Below are 20,532 nucleotides of genomic sequence, written 5' to 3'. Positions count from 1 at the left end.
AGAAGGAGCTCCTTTCATCATAGGAAAGTCATTCAAAGCCCAACATGAAATAAAGAATGTAGCATGCTCTCCATGTGTCTGGTGATTTTAGGTGATATACAAAAACACAAACAATTAAAATTTAAATTATCATGTACCTCTTTGGATGTTTATGAAAAAATTAAGTTATAACATCTAACCTACTTGGGATAAAGTAAAATTCCAAAAATCAATTAAAGACAAATATTAAGAAAAATAATAGGACAGATGGGTTGCAACATAGCAAAAATCATGAAGGTAATATATGTATGACTAAAGACTGAGAACACTGCTCTGTATACACATATCGGAAATTATTTCATCAGAAGTTTCATAATGGTGATTTTCTAATTCCTCACTCCTTTTATATGTTTAATTGGAATTCTATAATAAAGAAGAACTTTCTTGGGGCATCTGGCTGGCTCAGTCCTTACAGTGTGTGACTCTTGATCTCAGGCTTGTGGATTTGAGCCTCATTTTGGGTGTGGAGATTTTTTTTTTTAAGATTTTATTTATTTATTTGACAGACAGAGATCACAAGCAGGCAGAGAGAAAGGGGGAAGCAGGCTCCCTGCTGAGCAGAGAGCCAGATGCGGGGCTCGGTTCCAGGACCCTGGGATCATGACCTGAGCTGAAGGCAGAGGCTTAACCCACCGAGCCACCCAGGTGCCCGGGTGTGGAGATTATTTAAAAATAAAATCTTAAAAATAAAAAGAACTCTCATCAATCATTTGTTTAGTCTGAAATATAGATTGACTGGGACCATAGAAAAACCGAGTTTTATAAAAGCTTGGTTCTTTATCAATTTTCAGAGTGATTAGTTAATGTTCTGTCAATTTCCAATGATGACTGATAAAGTAATTTTGTTTTTGTTATTTTTTGTTATTCTTGTTATTTGTTATTCTTGGTATCAATATGAACTCACAGTTTAATTATTTGTTTTTGCCATGTTAGATATTTAAAATTTTTATTTTTAAATATTTCCTTCTTTCATGGTTTGTGAGTGTCCTATTTTCCTTAGGAAGGGTACCACATCTTAGTACTGGATAAACATTTTTCTCATGTTTCCTTCTATATATATTTCACATATTTAGATCTTTGACTCATGGAACTCATTTTGGTATGAGGTATGAGGTAGAAATCCAGCTTTAGATTTTCCAGACATTATCTCAACACAATTTATTAAATAACTCTCTTTTTTTCTACTTATTTAAAATGACACTTTTATCATATTTTAAATTCTTGTGTATATTTGAATCTAGTTCTGCTTCATGAATCTTTCTAAATGTAGCATTACCTCTTCTTTTGTATATTTTCATGGATATTTGTCTATTTAAATCTTTCTCATATAAATAGTGGAAATGGCATAGTTCCCCTTCCACACAAAAATCCAGTTATAATATGTATTGGTTTCAGGACTTTACGTCTCTCTATGCACAGATATACATACATACACAATTTCTATATCCATGACATACATGTATGTGTACACAAATATACATACACATGCACAGACACAGACACACACACACACACGGAGAGTAATTAATGAGAAATCTGGGAGAAAAGAAAATGGGAGTTCATTGCATTATTCTTTCAACTTTTCTCTAAGCTTGAAATTATTCAAGCTGATCAATTATTATCAATTATTTAATTTGATTAATATGTTATATTTTATATAATAACATATATTAATATATTAATACATATTATATGACATATAATAATTACATCAAATTATTCAAATTAAAAAAGTTAAAGTCATTATTATATTCTAGTTTCCTTTAATTTTGCTTCTTTTGGGAAATCAGGAAGCCTATGTTCAATCCAACCATTTCAACCACACTGCAGCTTCAAAGAAAGACTATTGCACAAAATTCACAAGTGAGGATAAAAATACAGCTTTTCTAATGGCTCAGAAAACACTCAATAATCTCAAAGGGCACTTGATAATGGCTGGGTTGAAGCTTAGATTTTAGACTCAAGGTCAAAGTGGGGGGCGCCTGGGTGGCTCAGTGGATTAAGCCACTGCCTGCGGCTCGGGTCATGATCTCAGGGTCCTGGGATCGAGCCCCGCATCGGGCTCTCTGCTCTGCAGAGAGCCTGCTTCCTCCTCTCTCTCTGCCTGCCTCTCTGCATACTTGTGATCTCTCTCTCTCTCTGTCAAATAAATAAATAAATAATCTAAAAAAAAAAAAAAAAAAGGTCAAAGTGGGGTCTTTTCTTTACCATGAAATTTTGAGGCCTATCTGTTGGGAGAAGTGCATTAGCCAAGGAAGCCCTGTGACTATATCCATTTTAGCACAATAAAGAAAGAGCAAACACCATTAGGGTCTTCAGGGGAGGCAGGGGTCTAAGACACAATGAGAGGCCCCCTTCCCACTCTTGAGTTAGAGTAACAACACTCAGTGGTGGACCTATGAAAACCTCAGACCACGACCAATCAGAACAGTCACAGGGAGCTCCTGAGTGGCTCAGCGGATTAATCACCTGACTCTTGGTTTCAGTTCAAGTCTGATCTCAGGATCATGGGAAGGAGCTCGGTGTTGGGCTCTGCACTCAGCATGGAGTCTGCTTGGGTTTTTCTCTCTCTACCTCTCCCTCTGCCTCTCCTCCATTCTCTTTCTCTCTTTCTCAAATAAACAAATCTTAAAAAGAAAAAAAAAAAGAAAAAGAAAAAGAACAGTCACTCTCCCAACCGGAGTAGAAGTGAGTGAATGGATGGAGACCACAAATGTTCACCCAAACCCTTCCCTCTCATGTGCAGCATAAGAAGTCCCCTCCTCTGCAGGAATGTGGTGACCATCCTAACACTCACTGTTAATCAGCCTTTTCATCTAAGTCTACTGTCTCATTTTTTGTTACTTCCTTCACAGAGTCTAAACTTTCTCGAATTTTACATGAACTATAAAGCAGATGCTAACTAAAATTGATTTATTTTTCCTGAAATAAATATATTTTTTAAAAAACAGACTATTCTTCGATTATTTTATAGGAAACTTTTAAGATCCTTGTCTTATTTAAGAATATCAGATTATTCTTATTTTATTATATTATACAGAAAGTTATGAGCTGACTATGTTCTGAATCAAAGAAGCATTTATGAGAACACTACAAGACACACTAATGCTCACCTAACTTTGTAATCTGGATCAGTGGTCCTCAGGTCAGCAGCCCCGGGGCTCCAGTCAGCCCAACAATGGGGTTTTCTGAGTTAATCTAGTCCTGGTGCCAGGGGCTTTTTCCTAGATGTGATGCTTGTCTGAGTGCTCTTCATGCTACTCTGAGCGGACTAAGCTTTTACACACTAATCAGAAGTCACAATAACTCCTACTTATCCTTTGAAATGTAGCATTTCAGAGTGCCTGGGTGGCTCAGCGGGTTAAAGCCTCTGTCTTCAGCTCAGGTCATGATCCCAGAGTCCTGGGATTGAGCCCCCCATTGGGCTCTCTGTTCAGCAGGGAGCCTGCTTTCTCCTCTCTCCCTCTCTGCCCTCTCTGCCTGCCTCTCTGTCTACTTGTGATCTCTGTCTGTCAAATAAATAAATAAAATTAAAAAAAAATAAAATAATAAAAAAATTTCCTCAAAGGCTGGTACTTTTTACTAAAGATCATGTGATATTTTTGGCTAGTCTTTTTTTTTTTTTTAAATATTTAATTTATTTATTTGACAGAGAGAGACACAGCAAGAGAGGGAATACAAGCAAGAGGAGTGGGAGAAGGAGAAGCAGCCTTTCCATTGAGCAAGGAGTCTGATACCGGATCCCAGTATGCTGGGATCCTGACCTGAGCCGAAGGCAGATGCTTAACTACTGAGCCACCCAGGTGCTCCTTGGCTAGTCTTTATTTAAAAGTAGCAGCTGGAAAAATTGTTTAGTAGTGGTGGTTGTGTGGGTTTGGTTGGGGAAAATTTGTCCATTGGCTAAATATCTGAACATGATAAGCATGGGAACTGCCATAACAGAATGTATGTCAATGCAGTCAATTAACTGACCCCCTTGAGTACAATCAGGAAAACAGCTTTGTTTCATTCTCTATCACTCTTACAGTTCTATCAGGAAGATACAATATTGTCATTCTCCAGTTTTTATTTTTTTAAGACAGCTCTCTTGTCATATTAAAGTCAAATTCTGTAAACCTTTTACTAATTTGAAAGTTAAAAAGGGGTCTTTACCTGGGTTAGAAGATCCATCTCTCCCAGCAAATTGCTGAACATTTGGTCTATATCTTCGTTTGACTCACCCATCTGAAAAAGGAAAAAAAAACCCATATAAACAGTCTAATAAAAACCTGGTCCTGGATAAATATCCCATCTCTTTATTTTCCCCATGAGCCCTATCCATGGGCAAGTACGTTGAAAACAGAAGGCTTTGGAGAGAAAAGTTCACTTCAGCCTGAAATTCCATGCCTACCTTCTCTCCAATTTGCTTGGTCCAAGACTGAACCAAACCATAAAACTGTCTCAGAGCAACACTTGGACTCTATTTTCTCAGACTAGACCAGTCTCTGCAGGGCCAAGTGGACAAAGTGAATACCTACAAAACTAGATTGATCAGAAAGGACAGGGAGGGGACTTCAGTTAAAATTAGAGAGGACACTGAGACCATGGGACAAGCACATCCTAACTATCAGATACATCGGAAAGAACCAGGTAAACATGCACGTGGCCAGGGAAGCATGTATTTGAATCCAAGAAAGCCATTCAGTGAATGCTCAGGGTCAGACCACCGGGCATAAGGAGGTGAGCACTCAGGTGCGTGACAAGTAAGGCAGACACTGCAGGTATCTTTGGTGAAAGTTTGAGTCAGGAGGACGCAAACATAGCATCAGCGAGCAAAGATGGAATAACAAAGAAGGAAGATCCCATTTTTGTGTAGGTTGCCGGGCTTAGTGTTTATTACTTCAGGGAAGGAAAGGCTGCTGCAGACAGGTCCTGCCTCTGGTTGGGGAGGGAAGCCACTTACATGGGGTTTTATTCCCTCCCAGTTGCTTACAAAGCACCTGAGTCATGCCCTCCCTTCTTTAAATTACCTACAAAATGGAGAAAAGAAAGTATTTGAGTAAACAAAATACTCATGGTTTCACACGCTGTCCCCTCCAACAATTCATCGAGTATTCAAAATCTCAACATGGATGATTCATTTATTATTTAATAAAGTAAACTAGCAGGATAAACAATAAAATTCCAGAAATACTTATATGAGTTTATTTTCATTAGAATATTATGCAGTACGATGTGACCAAAAAAAAAAAATCCTTCAGATGAATTATTATTAACAGGGAAAGTTAAGAGTATGTGTATCATGGTGAACATTTCGTAAAATATGTAATTGTCAAATTACTATCTTTTACACCTGAAACTAACATGATATGTAAATTGTATTTCAAATTAAAAAAGAATCTTAGTGCTAACACATTTTAAATTTTTCATAAGAGAAAAGTAATCTATTCAGAGTGAAAAAAATAAATTTATTTGCCGACCTCAAAAGTGCCAGCTGGTGTTCCAAAAAAACTCATAGAAACCAAAGATGATGTTAATAATAAGAACCCTGCCATTAAAAGCCATTAAAGATTTTTCTTAAATCATTAAATTCAGAAAAACACTAAAATGATGAAGAATTTCATGAAAAATGTGATACAGATGAGTCAGAAAACCTGTTGAGCTCAAAGACCTCAGTTTCTCAGCCTGCACACACCACTGATACACAGTGCACGAGGGACGTGCCAGAGTGAATCACACACCTAAGATGCAAATAACTCAAAACCAATAGCATTCTAATGACCTCTGCTGAAACTCTTTCAGTGTTCGTCTGGTAAAATCTTGCCCCCTGCCCTTTCATTCCCTTTTCCAGGAATCTGTTGGTACTGGGTTATCAAAAGGAGTGGACAACATCAAGATGGTGCTGTGTCCCTACAGGCATAACTACGCCTGTTGTTGAATGAATCGTGGTTTAGAAGAATTGCAACCTTGGTGAAAACAGGAAGACATTTGAGTTAAGCACCTTTATTAACGTTAATTTAGATTAATCTGTAAATGCAATCATCTCACACATTCATCCTCCCTATAAGAAAACCTTATTTTGGGGATGGACAGAACAAGATACATACAGTGTATATAAATACACATATACACATACACATCTGTCCGCGCATGGAAAAACAGGGCTGTATCTATTTGTATGCGTGGCGTCCTCCAAAGGTCAAAGTCAAGATTAAAAAGAGAGCGCCAGTGAGAGAAGAAGAACACCCAGCCCTGAGAGCTAAAATGTAACTTGGATTAGCACCCAAAGAGCGAGGGTGGGGCTGCCTCAGTCAAGCAACTGATTGCAAAACAAGCGGTCTTCGCGTCATGATCGGGTGGGATTAACATCTTTCTGTGAGCACGTAATCTCTGAGTTCCTTTTGGGTCTTAGGAAGGACAACAAACTGTTGATTTAAAAAAAAAAAAAGGAGGGGCGCCTGGGTGGCTCAGTGGATTAAGCCGCTGCCTTCCGCTCAGGTCATGATCTCAGGGTCCTGGGATCGAGCCCCCCATCGGGCTCTCTGCTCCGCGGGGAGCCTGCTTCCTCCTCTCTCTCTGCCTGCCTCTCTGCCTACTTGTGATCTCTCTCTCTCTGTCAAATAAATAAATAAAATCTAAAAAAAAAAAAAATTTAAAAAAAAAAAAGGAATAATACTTTACCAGACAGATTTTTTTTTTTTTCCTGGAGGGGAGGGAGTAGCTAGGACAGGGGTGGGTGATTGAGGCTGCATATCCAGACAGAAATTCTGCCTTAGAAAGACTGTCTGAATGACAACGGAATTTGCCATAATGCTCTGTGCTTCCTTAAGGCTCAAATTTCTAAGCCTCAGTTTTTACCCTCAAGTGATTTCTTTTCTCCATGTATATAAATTTCATAGATAAAATTCAAATATACATATTTTAAAAAATCTGTCCACACAGGGCACCTGGGTGGCTCCGTGGGTTAAGCCTCTGCCTTTGGCTCGGTTCATGATCTCAGGGTCCTGGGATCGAGTCTTGCACCAGACTCTCTGCTCAGCAGGGAGCCTGCTCCCCCCTCTCCCCGCCCTGCTGCCCTGCCTACTTGTGATCTCTATCAAATAAATATATAAAATCTTTTTAAAAAATCCTATCCACACAATGGCTTAGCAATTCCAGCCATAATTTTGGACCTAGATCAGGACCTTATTTTATCTGTCAGAGTCGCTTGCCTAAAAACAGTCTGCTATGAGCCCTTCCATTATTATTGTCCCTCTGGTGCATTCTTCTCCCATGGGCCCTAACTCAGTTAATGGTCATTATTCATTCACTTATTAGTCTGATTTAGAAACCTTGGTCTAGTCCCTGACTCCTCCCATTCTTCCATCTAATAGTCCAAAAAATCTTGTTAGTTTTCCCTGTGGAGCACTCTCCTTTCCTTCAACCTCACTGTTAAGCGATGGTTCTGCCCCTCATCAGCTCATCCAATGTCCAGTTTCCTGGATCCTCCCTTAAGCCTCACCACCAGCACAGTGAATTTGAAATACAAATTTGAATCTGTCACTCTCTTGCTTAAAAACATGTTGTGAACATGGTGAAGTGTAAAGAGTTCAGGTCTCAGCCTGTCCTTGATACTAGCCTTTGACATTGTCTGAAGAGGCTTTAAAAGATTCTCTATGTTTTTGTAATATGCTTCCCTATCCTTCATAAAATCCCATTAATTATTCAAAATCCAGCTCTCATGTCAACATTTCAATGGCATCTTCATAGCCTGTAGAGAGATTTGCTGTCCATTGTCCTTGGTAACTGTATCAATAAATTCCGGCCCCAGGAACAAACCTGATAAGGTATTTCACCTCCTTAGATTTGTTTCCTTGTCTGTAAAATGAGAGGGATAATATATAATTCGTAGAATTGTTGTAACACTTAAATAAAATAGCATATGGGTCCTTGGCATGAGCACTAGTAATAGCATTTGCCATAGTGAATCACGCTCTTTTTTGTTACCGTGTTTAAACCTCTTTCCAAACTGGGAGCTGTTACTAAGTAAGGATCAGATCTCGTTCATCTTTGTGTTTAAAAATGCTTTGTTGGAAGCCCAGAGAGACTAAATGCCCTCCCAGATTAATGGGAAGAAGTGAATTGAAGTGCAGGCTCAGGCCACATAGAAACTCTATTAAATCTATTCCCTATGACCTAGACATGGCAGTCAACATCAATACAGTGAAGAATCTTGTGTTATAAACATGTTCATAAGGAGCTTTTGTCAAGTGCCTACTTTCTTGTAGCACCAGATTAAGGTATATATTTGTGGATGGTCTAATTTGGATGTTTTGCAAGCCTCATCTTTTCATCTGTGCTCTTAGTTGTGCATAATCTTTACAAGAATTAGGTACTGGTACCAATAACAGAATGAAAGAATATCTTTTAGTAAAATTAAAACAATAAAGTAACAAGGGATGTGAAAAAAAGGACTTCCTGATCATTAAAATGAATCAATCAGTTAAGTTCAGACAAGTTCGAACTGGTCTTCAGTGTGATCTCTGTCAAATAAATAAATAAAACCTTACAAAAAAAAAAGAAAAGAAAAGAACTGGTCTTCAAAATTCCACCAGAACAGATGCTACTTCTCTTTCTGTTCTGTGCATGGCTGTGGGTTGAGGAGAGAGGAATCTCCCCTTTCGTCACCTGCCTGATAATAATCAAAATAACTATCAACACACTGTTAGGCATTCTCACTTTGTGCCATGTCCTGGCTGATGAGCTCCCCCCTCACAACCACCCTTGATAGACACTTTTATTTTCCCAAGTTCACAGATGAGGGCACTAAGACACCTAGAAGTTAAGTAACTTGCCTAAGGCTATACAATTTAAGTCAGTCAACAAATATTTATTGATCCCAGACACTGTTAACAAACCCCTGGAAGAGGTTCCCATAACTGTATTTCTCTTCTTCGATGTGTCAAGGATTAAATACCTAGACTTTATCTACATACTGTATGTCTTTATTTTGAAGATAGTAAAAAAAAAAATGTTTGGATCTTTGCATTGAAACTGTAAATTTGAGCTGTATTCTATCTATATTCTTAGTGCAGATAAGCCACACTTTCAGTCTATAGCCAGACTGCCTGAGCCCAAGTATAAGCAGAATTTGTAAGAAAAAAGGTTGAAAAATTTGAGGCCCTACTTGAATTTGCTTTGGTATCTTCATTATTTTTAAATTAAAAAAATAGCAGACAGTGTTCATTTTTTTTTTTCAAGGAAAAAAAAAAAAAACAGCCCACACATTACAACTACAGAAACTAAAGAAGGGAAAATTAAAAAAACAAATCTGTTCATTATAGGGATCACACTTAGTATGGGATATGGAGTGTAGAATCCAGAAGATCACAAATGCTAGTGGGAACTATGACGTAGCTAATATACAGTATGACTGGAAGATAATAATTGACAATATCGAATTCTACCTGATTCTTTTACTGTAGTTTTTTTTTTTTTTTTTTTTTTTTTTTTCAAAAATGCAATGAAAGCACTTAGCAAGAGGAAGTGGTTCACGGAACAACACTGCACGTGGTTAAAGTTCTTGCAGTGTTTGAGGGTAAGGGGAAACTAAAGCTTCCGTGTAACATAAAACAGGAAACAGAAGCATCTCTAAACTTATACATAAATCAAATAATACTCAAGAAAGAACTAAGATGAAATCTCTTGGGCCAACTTAACAGACTTTTTATAGTACACCTGAGATAAGTGAAAATTTTGAGAAATAAACTAACAGTTATTAAGTTAGTAGGATAATCACTATGATCACATGGACAACACAGACTAAACATAACAATCACAAAGGAAATTCATGTGGATGTTGGGGATATGCATATGTTTCGTCACACAAAAGGAACAGTCAAAACAACATCATTCTACGGTAAGCAATATTGTGATGGCAAGAGTTAGATGGAAAAAAAAAAATCTGTACCTGAAAAAGGAATCATGAAATGACATGGTTTATTTCACAATTTAAAAACGACTAAGGAGGTGCTTTCAAAAGCCTTAGAATTTATCACAGTGTAGAGTCAGACACATACATAGAACATGAGATGGGCTACCATATTTTTTTAAGGTATGATTTTTAAATGTATTTACTTCCAGGCTGCTTTGTTTTTGAGTGAATGCAGGGTGGAGGAGGGCAGAGTGCAGCATTGTGCTAGGTTAAGTCCTGGGGTAGGTGAAAAGTGAGATGGCTGAGAGACCCAAAAACGTTCAACAAGACTAAGAAGTAAACAGCATGTTTACACAGGGAAACAAACTCATATGAACTCAATATTCTCATTTCCATCTGTCTAGGTGGCTTTTCTGTATCTCGGGGAGACAAGCTATAGACTACTTTCACTTGGATATACATAGGCTGAAAAGTGAATTTAAAATCTTGAGATTTTCTCAAGTTGCCTTTTTTTTTGTTTTGTTTTCAGCAGTTGACTTATTTTTTTTTCTATTTTCAGCTTTTTTCCCCCCATTTTATTTATTTTTTTCAGCATAACAGTATTCATTGTTTTTGCACAACACCCAGTGCTCCATGCAAAACGTGCCCTCCCCATTACCCACCACCTGTTCCCCCAACCTCCCACCCTTGACCCTTCAAAACCTTCAGGTTGCCCCAACCTCCCACCCCTGACCCTTCAAAACCCTCAGGTTGTTTTTCAGAGTCCAGAGTCTCTTATGGTTCGCCTCCCCTCCACAACGTCCATAGCCCCCAGATGAATGGATAAAGAAGATGTGGTATATATACACAATGGAATACTATGCAGCCATCAAAAGAAATGAAATCTTGCCATTTGCGACGACGTGGATGGAACTAGAGCGTATCTCAAGTTGCCTTTTAAGTCTATTTTGAGCATCCATATCAGGGATGGGGAGCTGCTTTTGTGTTTGGGATCCACCATAACATCGAACTAAAGTGACAACATAATTTAAGGTTTTTATTTAAGAGACAAAAATAGAAAACAGGAAATATATTGTTCACTCACTTATAAATGAAAACTATGGACATTAATTTTCATACAGAAAACTCCTGTGAACATTTATCTATAATCGCCACCTCTTACTCATCTCTATTTTCTCCTCAATCTATCTTGCCGTGGCTGAATATCTGTGTCCCCTCAAAGTTTATGTATTGAAATCTAATCCCCAGTGTGAGGGTCTTTGGAGGTGGAGATTTTGGGAGGTAATGAGGTCACGACAGTGGAGCCCTTATGTTGGGATTAGCACCCTTATAAGAAAAGATACAAGAGAGCTTGTTCCCTCTCTCTGCCCTCTGCCATGTGAGGAGACAAGAAGACGGCCATGAGCAAACCACGAAGAGGACTCTCCCCAGACACTAGATCTGCTGGTGCCTTTACTTGGACTTCCCAGTTTTCAGAACTGTGAGAAATAAATGTTTGTTGTGTGAGCCACCCAGTTCACGTTTTTGTTATAGCCGCCCAATCCTGACCAGGACATTCCCCAGTTGGACTTTAGTTCCCGCATGTCACCCAACTGTGGGTCAACATTAACAATGACTTTCATGTTGCCAAACCCAATGATTGATTCTTAGCATCTTAAACAACATTTATCACCATTCATTGATCACTCTCTTGGAAATACTTTTTTCACCTGGTTTCCATAAAAGCTTTCCTTCCTGCTTTGCCTCCTAATAGAGGCTAATTCACTTGAAGCCAAAAAAGCCCAAGCTTCAGGGCTCCTCGTTTGTAGTCCTTTCTAGGACAGCATTTCTCTTCTAGCACCCCAGCAGCAGTATGGAACATAGTTCTCATACTGGAAAATGATCCTGGCAGTGGTTCCAGGGCTCAGAGCGGGGCCAGTGGGCTGCCAGCACTGCCTCCACTTCACCTGGACTCTAGCAAGAGTTGGATCCATAACAGATCTCGAGGACTGTGGAATCTACCTTCTATTCCAAGGAGAAGATCTGAAGGAGACACTGTTCTTCTCTGCTCCCTTGCATGGGGTCACCTTCATGGCCACCTTCCATTGTCCCCAGGACCAGCCTAGCAGTTCGGAGGTAGCAAGAACTGATGGCCATTTGGTCCTGGCTGAGCGGGACCAGCTGCTTCCTGGGCCACTGGGAGCCATGGGGTCCCACACCACAAAACTAGTGAGAGAAAACACCTCAGTTCTCTGAGGTCTTTCTCCTGGGCAAGACACACTGCCAGAGGAAGAAACCACAGAGGAAGTTACAGATGAGGTCTTACCACAGAGAGCTATGAGAGTGAATAAACTTTTTCTAAAAATTATCAATAATAAAATTTCTTTTGAGCAACCATGCTGGAGAAAAGACTAAATTATCTATTATCTCTATAGAAAATTATATTTCAGGGGCACCTGGGTGGCTCAGTGGGTTAAGCCTCTGCCTTCGGCTCAGGTCATGATCTCAGGGTCCTGGGATCGAGCCCCACATCGCGCTCTCTGCTCAGCCAGGGAGCCTGCTTCCTTCTCTCTCTCTGCCTGCCTCTCTGCTTACTTGTGATCTCTCTCTGTCAAATAAATAAATCTTTAAAAAAAAAAAAGAAAATTATATTTCAAATTCACCCTCATAGACAGAGGTGGTCGAAGAATATACAGCCAAAATGTCTGAAAAAATTGTATCAGGTAAGTAATAGGAATAATAAAAATAAGTGTTATTTTTTGTATTTTGTGATGTTTGATATGTGCTTTTAAAAAATTGGTAATCTGCTGAGATTTCCTTTCTCTAAATAAATATTTTCTTTTGTTCCTTTTTTTAAAAAAGATTTTTTAAAGAAATTTATTTTACAGAGAGAGACACAGCGAGAGAGGGAACACAAGCAGGGGAAGTGGGAGACAGAGAAGCAGACCTCCCACCAAGCAGGGAGCCTGATGTGGGGCTCAATCCTAGGACCCTGGGATCATGACCTGAGCCAAAGGCAGACAATTAATTGACTGAGCCACCCAGCTGCCCATTCCTAACTTTTTATTCATAATTTTTAATTCTATTTTAAAAAAGATTTTATTTATTTGAGAGAGAGAGAGAGAGAGAGAGAGAATGAGAGTGAGCGAGCATGAGAGGGGCAAGGTCAGAGGGAGAAGCAGAGCCCCTACTGGGCAGGGAGTCTGATGTGGGACTTGATCCTAGGACTCCAGGATCATGACCTGAGCTGAAGGCAGTCACTCAACCAACTGGGCCACCCAGGTGCCCTTGTATTCTATTTTTAGAGAGTTTCCCTAAGTTGTACAATATTTAGTGCCCAGATATCCTGGAAACATCCCTGCCTATCTCACTGGCCTCTCATTTGAGTCTCCTCCATTGATTCTACTTCTCTCCCTGATCTAGTTTTTCTCCTGGCCTCTATCTACATCCATTCCCTAGCAGACATCATGCTGCCTTAGGCTTTAAATACCGTATGCATGCTGCCAACTCCCAAAGTGTATCTCCAACCCAAACTTCTCGCTTATTTCACACATTGAACTAGTACTTAGCACAGCCCCGCCCTGCCTCTCTGGTTTTATCTCCTTTAACTCTTTGCTCACACCAGTCTACAGCTGTTCCTTGAACACCATAAGCATGCATTTGCACATGCTTTTCTCTGTCTGGAACACCTGTTCTCCACTTAAGTGGCTTGTTCTCCCCTGCTGTTATGTCTTTCCTTGCATGTTCCCTCATTACTGAGGCCTTCCCTGACCTATTTCAAAATCACCTCTTCCCCACAACTCCCATTTTCTCTGCTTCTGTTCTCTCTCCACTTACCAACTAGAATGTAAGCTACATGAAGTCAGGAATTGATTGTTTTTTGCTCATTGCTAGATCCCAACAAGCAGGGTAATGTAGATACATGATAGCGAATATTTGTTCAGTGAGTGGGTGAATAATAAGTTTTTAAAGAATAAAATGTAATATATTCCTTTAGGCTTTGTGAGGGCAGCATTCACCTTTATATTTCTAGTGCCCGCTTTGGTCAGGGAAGACCTTCAATGGTATCTGCTGAATAAATGAATGTTTTAAGGGACAACAGTAGAGAAGAAATGATGCTAAGGGAAGACAGATTAAAAAAAGGAAAATGATTCTACAACCACCTTAGTGGAGGCAAGAATAAATGATGGATGTTGGCTTCAATGGATGAAAGATGGTTAGGGAATGATATTGACTCAGAGTAACTCCGTACTCTGCTAAGTCAAGCTCCAGGGTAGGTGAGATGGCTGAGGTAAGATCCCAAAATACTTAACTTAGAAGCAACACAGTAAGTAACATAAATGTTACTTAGCTCTTTCTAAATGTGGAAATCTGGTGGACCCAACTTTAACCAAATGATCAAACTTAGGATCATCACTGATGGGACAAGCTGACACCATTGTCCCTGAAGTGATGCACTGAGGACATGGTGTTACCATAATGCTGCTGCCAAAATGTTTAGCCCGAGTCTAGCCAAGAGGAATCAACCAAACAAATCCAAATTGAGGGACATTCTGCAAAACAACGAAGTGACTGGTTTGGACTCTTTAAATAAAAAAAAGATATAGGCTGGGGTGCCCTGGGTGACTCAGTGGATTGAAGCCTCTGCCTTCAGCTCAGGTCATGGCCTCAGGGTACTGGGATCGAGCCCCGCATCAGGCTCTCTGCTAGGTGGGGGGCCTGCTTCCCTCTCTCTATCTGCCTCCCTCTCTACCTGCTTGTGATCTCTCTCTCTCTGTCAAAAAAAAAAAAAAAAGATCTTAAAAAAAAGATATAGGAATAATTTGGAAAATTTGAATAGAGACTATATAACAGAAAATGCATTAAATCAATTAAGTTCCCTGAGTGTGATAATTGTATCATGATTGTGTAAGAGGTTTTTGTTCTTAAGAGACAAACAGTGAAAAAATAGAACAAATACAATAAAATGTAGGCAATTAGTGAATATGAGTGAAGGGAATATTGATGTTTGTTGCACAAGTCTTGCTTTTTTTGCTGTTGCTGATGTTTTGAAACTAAGAGAACCAATCTTTATTTATTTATTATTTGTTTATTTTTTAAATTTCTTTTCAACGTAACAGTATTCATTGTTTTTGCACCACACTCAGTGCTCAATGCAATACGTGCCCTCCCTATTACCCACCACCTGGTTCCCCAACCTCCCACCCCCCGCCCCTTCAAAACCCTCAGGTTGTTTTTCAGAGTCCATAGTCTCTCACGGTTCATCTCCCCTTCCAATTTCCCTCAACTCCCTTCTCCTCTCCGTCTCCCCATGTCCTCCATGTTATTTGTTATGCTCCACAAATAAGTGAAACCATATGATACTTGACTCTCTCTGCTTGACTTATTTCACTCAGCATATCTTCCAGTCCTCCATCAGAAAGGATGAATACCCAACTTTTGTAGCAACATGGACGGGACTGGAAGAGAACCAATCTTTAAAATCAGACAGACCTGAGTTTAAAAAAGCAAGGCAAAACAAAACAAAACAAGAAAGAGGAACAGAGGAGGTAAAAAGTAGAGGTTGACAAAGACAGTGTAAAAAAAAAAATCTTATCTTGTGAACTGCTGATATATTGTATCATCTATTTCCCACAAAAACCATGTGGGGATAAATATTTCTCCCACTTGCACAGATGAGGAGCATGTGCTCAGGAGTTTGAGTCATGGGCCCAAAATCACACAGAAGCGTGGGTGGAAAATACACTCAGACTCACACAATGCATCTGCCTAGAGATGACACACATTCAAACACACACAGAGAAACAGAACTCTGTAGTGTGGATTACTTCGTGATGTAGCTACCTTAAATCTCAAACACAACACTTGCTAGGTTATGTAGTGTCTGTTGAAGTTTTATATTTTTATCTCCTAAGAATGTATACCAAGCATCCACTATTATTTTTTACACTTTTTCACTTATAATTAAAAAGTTCTAGATATTTTCATATTATTATTGGGATGAGCTACTTACACAATTCATTGCCAAAGCGTTCAGATTGTAATTTTCAAAGTGAAAAGAGACTGAAATGGCAGGTTACACATCACTAAATACTGCTTTTAGGTACTAAACACCTACCTATCCAAAGCTTCTACTGGAAATCAAGAGAAGTTATTTAACTTCCAATAGTACTTAAGATAATAAAGAAAAATAAATTTTTGTATTTAGCCAAGTAAGAAATAAACAAAAATTGCCAACTTTCTTTGATAAGCCTAAAAATTATACTGTGAACTCTAAGGGTTTTAAGGAACAAGAGCGTATGGCCTTGGGCAGTGAATGACTGGGTGTCCTGACATGTTCTGCACGTCTTAACATCTTTAGATTCTCAATTTGTGAAGACTCGGTTTTACTTGTAATACTAACAAGAAATGATATGTAATTCTATCAATGACTTTGTGCTCTTAGGTCTTAAAATCTTTCTAAACATTCAATACAGCATCTTTCCACCTCCAAAAAAGAAAATGTTAATGAACTAATTAATGAAAGATGACAGACATGTTGAATGTTTTCGAGATGAGAACTGAAAAATCACCTATGGCTTAAATGCATGTAAGTCCCCAGTTATCTCCCGAGCGTTGAGGGTGGGAGCCAACAGAGGATTTCAGAAATGAGTGGGAAACCAAGATAACACAAACAACTTTTCTGGGGCCACAGCAATTAAATGTGCTTGTTCAGAATTCTTCCAAAGTCACTTTCATGGCTTCCAGCATCTTTCACGTGGATGTGCTGCACCATCATCTAATCAAGTGTCTATTGTTGGAAATTTATGGTTTGCTCTTCTTTTCGAGATAGGATGCTAGGAGCCAGATGTTTGCATTTGCAGAAAAATTATATCCAGCATGGCTTAAGGATAACACTGGAAATATCAACCAATTCTTGACTTTCTGTGGGGTGAGGAGTTTTCTGTTGCTGTATCATGGTCAATATTCTGCACCTGTCACTAGAAACCCCCAAAGACCGGGGCTCTTGGTAATGATAAGGGTCAAGTGTGGTAAATTCTGCGTTAATGAGCTCAAGCAGTGTGTGTCCCACTGTGCCATTTATTTCTGTTTGGAACTATTTTCAGCCATCTCCGTGACTGCTGGTGTGTGCAAAACCTATTAGGGTGATACATGCCATGGAAAAAAATTTACATTGGAAAAATCTGAAGTACATTTGAGATTTTTTCAGTGACAGCCCAGTTTTCTTTTCCTAAGTCTCCTAGTAAATTTCCTCTCTACTAATTCAAAGATGCTACTGACAATACTTTTCACTCTATTTTAAAGAAAGGAACTGAATCTTGACTCCCCCATATTTAAGATGATTCATTCCTTAAATAAAACAAAAAACATCTAATATTTTTGTCCTAAATGACCTTAAGTAGCTAGGGTGTGGTGTGTGTGTGGGCTTCTGTTTTGTGTGTATTTATCTCCCCCTCAATGATATGTGGGGCCATCTAGGGCCTCAGGCTGGGGAACCACTGAACTGCAGGGACAGACAAGACCGTTCCCCAGGAACAAGACTAGGGTTTAGAACCAGAATGACTGAGCTCAAGGCCCAGCACTGCCACTTACTGCTCTGTAACTCTGGGACAAGTTACTACTTTCTCAGTGTGTTAGTTTTCTTATCTGTGAAAATGGGGTGGAAAAAGCTACCTCATGGGGTCAAAGTGAGAATTCTATTAGTTAATACATGTAAAGCACACAGAATAGGCCTGGCTTGGATGGAAGAGCTCAGAAAGTGGAGGTCCTCCTACTATTAAGCAGTTGGAACCACAGCCCCCTTTTGGCTTCCTGGAAGCCTGGAAGTTCTGTGTGCAAGGACACAGGCTGAGGACAGAGTTCGGGCTTCGGAGAGGAGGAGGAGAGTGATGACAGCAGGGAATACTGTTAGTCAACTGTCTCCAGACCAGGGTCCTCACTCTTGCCCCATTTCTTCCCACCAGAGAAACCACACATGGCCTTGGATGTTCTTGTTGCAACTGGTGGGGGAGGGGAGGCCATGAGTTGAAAAACGGAGAGCGTTGAAAAAACAAAAACTACATCTTTTGAGACCTTATGGAAACCAAGAACACAAGTCTCTGTTTTGTGGAGTACGCTGGAACTTCCCAGGGTACAGCTGAGGCCACACTGACTGCACAGAGGTCAAAAGACGAAGGCAGCACGGCCACTTCAGGAAGGAGAAAAGCAAAGCGGCCACAAGAACTTGCAGCCTGTGAAGACAGCATCACAGCAGGAATGACTGCATTCATGACAGTCACATCCGAGGACTCATGAGCTCAGGGCTCCAGGAATGAGCTTAGAAAAGCCTCCGAGGTGGGGGTGCAGAGACACTATCTAGGGTGGCTGAAGCAGGGGCTATTCCTTATGTTACTGTAATAACCATATTTCCCAATTGTTCCCTTAGGTTAATAAGCCCTAGAGAAATGGGGGACACACTAACATATACACAAAGCTATTATTTATTTTCACATGAGCTTATTTACTTATATAATGACAGGTTGTGGTTTTATATCAGGATTTTCCACTTATGAATTCATCCTTAGCTCAAGAACCATTAACAGAATGCAAACTCCATCAGACCCTCTGGTAAGTAGTAGGATCCATACTCCGAATATATGTCCAGTGAATGAAGTTTACAATCTAAAGAGGATGACAACATGCAAATAATTTAACGCCACATAACAATATAAAGAGACATGAATACAATAATACAGGATCAGAGAGGAAAGAACATTAATACTTTTGGGGTGAGGAGTTGTCCTTGACAGTCAGAGAGGGAAGGATATGCAGCAGCTAAGAGCATGAGCACAGACTTCTGATTCTGAAAAACTTGTGTTCTGCTCTGCACTTGCTGTGGTGTGAGGCTGGGAAATCTTAACTACTTACAGTGTCCAAATCCATAATACAGGAATATTTCTCTGGGTTTTTATTAGGATTAATATGTGAAAAGGTTTTACTAGATGCCTGACACATGTTAAATGCCCGATACATGTTAAATGCCCTATTGTCATCATTTAGATAGTACATATATCTTACCAAGAACATTATCAGATGCTTGAAAGCACATGGCAGGTTCATAGGTTTGAATAATGTAGTGAGGCCAAAGCTGATCTGTGGATTTGGTTGAGCATTTCCTCCTCAACAGTAGTTCTCAGAGTGTGGGTCCTCAGACCAGTAGCAGCAGCAGCAGCAAACCCAGACACTTAGAAATGCAAATTCTTGGGCCCCACTCCAAAATTACTTAATCAGGAACTCCAGAGTTGAGGATGAATAATCTTTTTAACAAGCTATCATTATGATTTTATTGTACACTGAAGTTTGAGAACCACTGCTCTATAAATAGATGGCAAACTCCAAAAACAAATAATGTAAAGGGATTATGAAAACCAAAACTTTTAGCAAGACACAAATGGCTTGTGTTTTACATCAAACACAAGGAAAGAAAGCACTTCCCATACCCTGCATTGTCTCAATGTAAAAAATGAATTAGAAATTATCACATCTTTTTATTGTTTGAAGTATAAAATGAAAAAGAATGTAGCATTTAATGTTAGGTATTGGGGAATCAAGGTCAGTTAATGTTCCTGTTGGGTATCTGGTAAACTCTTGAGCACATATTGACTCAATTCCTATAGGATTGTGAAGCTCTTTCCTTCTTCACTCATATATAAAAAGCATATTCACAATATAATGATGATAACGATGATAGATGCTTGGTGGTTTTAAACATGCCTCCAGTTCTTTGAGACTTCTTGTACTGTGATGTGGAATCTATGTCTCCTTCCCCTGAATCTGAGCAGGCTCATGATCACTTCGATAAATGCAATATAAGTGACACTGTGTCTTTGGAGGGTAGGCCTTTAAAAACCATCTCCCTGGGCCTCTCAGAACTCCCTCTAGATGTTCAATATAGGATCTAGGTGCCACGCTGTGAGAAGCTTGAGCCACCTGGAAGGGCCACAGGAGGACTCTCATCACCAACCCCAGACTAGGCAGATGAGTGAAAAATCCTCCAGATGACTAGCTGTTTGGGTCACCCCCAGATGTTCAAGTCTTACCAGTTGAGGTTATGGGCCTCATGAAGCGGAGACAAGCTAGCTCTGCTGTGGCCTGTCTGAATTTCTGACCCACAGAATTCATAACTATAATAAAACTGTGTATTTTATAGACCTAAGTTTGAAGCAGTTTGTTATGCAATAGTACGTAAGCATGACAAAGAGTCATAATGCACAGAATTCCAAAGCACCTTCTGTGTGTCAAGCACTATACTATGCTTTTAAAAAATATTTATTTATTTATCCTAGAGAGCGGGAGAGAATGTGTGCAGTGGGGAGGGACAGATGGCGAGGGAGAGAGACTCTCTGGCAGACTGCACGCTGAGTGCAGAACACTATGCAGGGCTCGATCTCATGACCCTGAGACCATGACCCGAGACCCTGACCAGAGCCAAAACCAAGACTTGGACTCTTAACCGACTGCACCACCTACACACCCCATAGTATGTTTTATATGCTACACCTCCTCTTATCCTTTCTACTGCTCTGAAAAAAATACACACACACACACACACATATTTTACAAATATAGATGTATTTTTTCTA

General features: G+C 39.6%; 1 protein-coding gene across 1 annotated transcript in view; it reads right to left on the bottom strand.

Moving 5' to 3' along the window:
- The window catches only part of LOC123947364 (amyloid beta precursor protein binding family B member 1 interacting protein), a 118,482-nt gene that overhangs the window by 62,752 nt on the left and 35,198 nt on the right, over positions 1-20,532 (bottom strand). The window contains exon 3 of the mRNA XM_046013534.1: positions 4,192-4,263. Within this exon, the coding sequence (XP_045869490.1) occupies positions 4,192-4,263 (72 nt within the window). The remainder of the gene's footprint in view (positions 1-4,191; positions 4,264-20,532) is intronic.

Source organism: Meles meles, chromosome 7 (genome assembly GCF_922984935.1).
Source record: "Meles meles chromosome 7, mMelMel3.1 paternal haplotype, whole genome shotgun sequence".
NCBI classification, from domain to species: Eukaryota; Metazoa; Chordata; class Mammalia; order Carnivora; family Mustelidae; genus Meles; species Meles meles.
The sequence above is the reverse complement of the archived record's forward strand: the minus strand, read 5'-3'. Positions and strand labels throughout refer to the sequence as shown.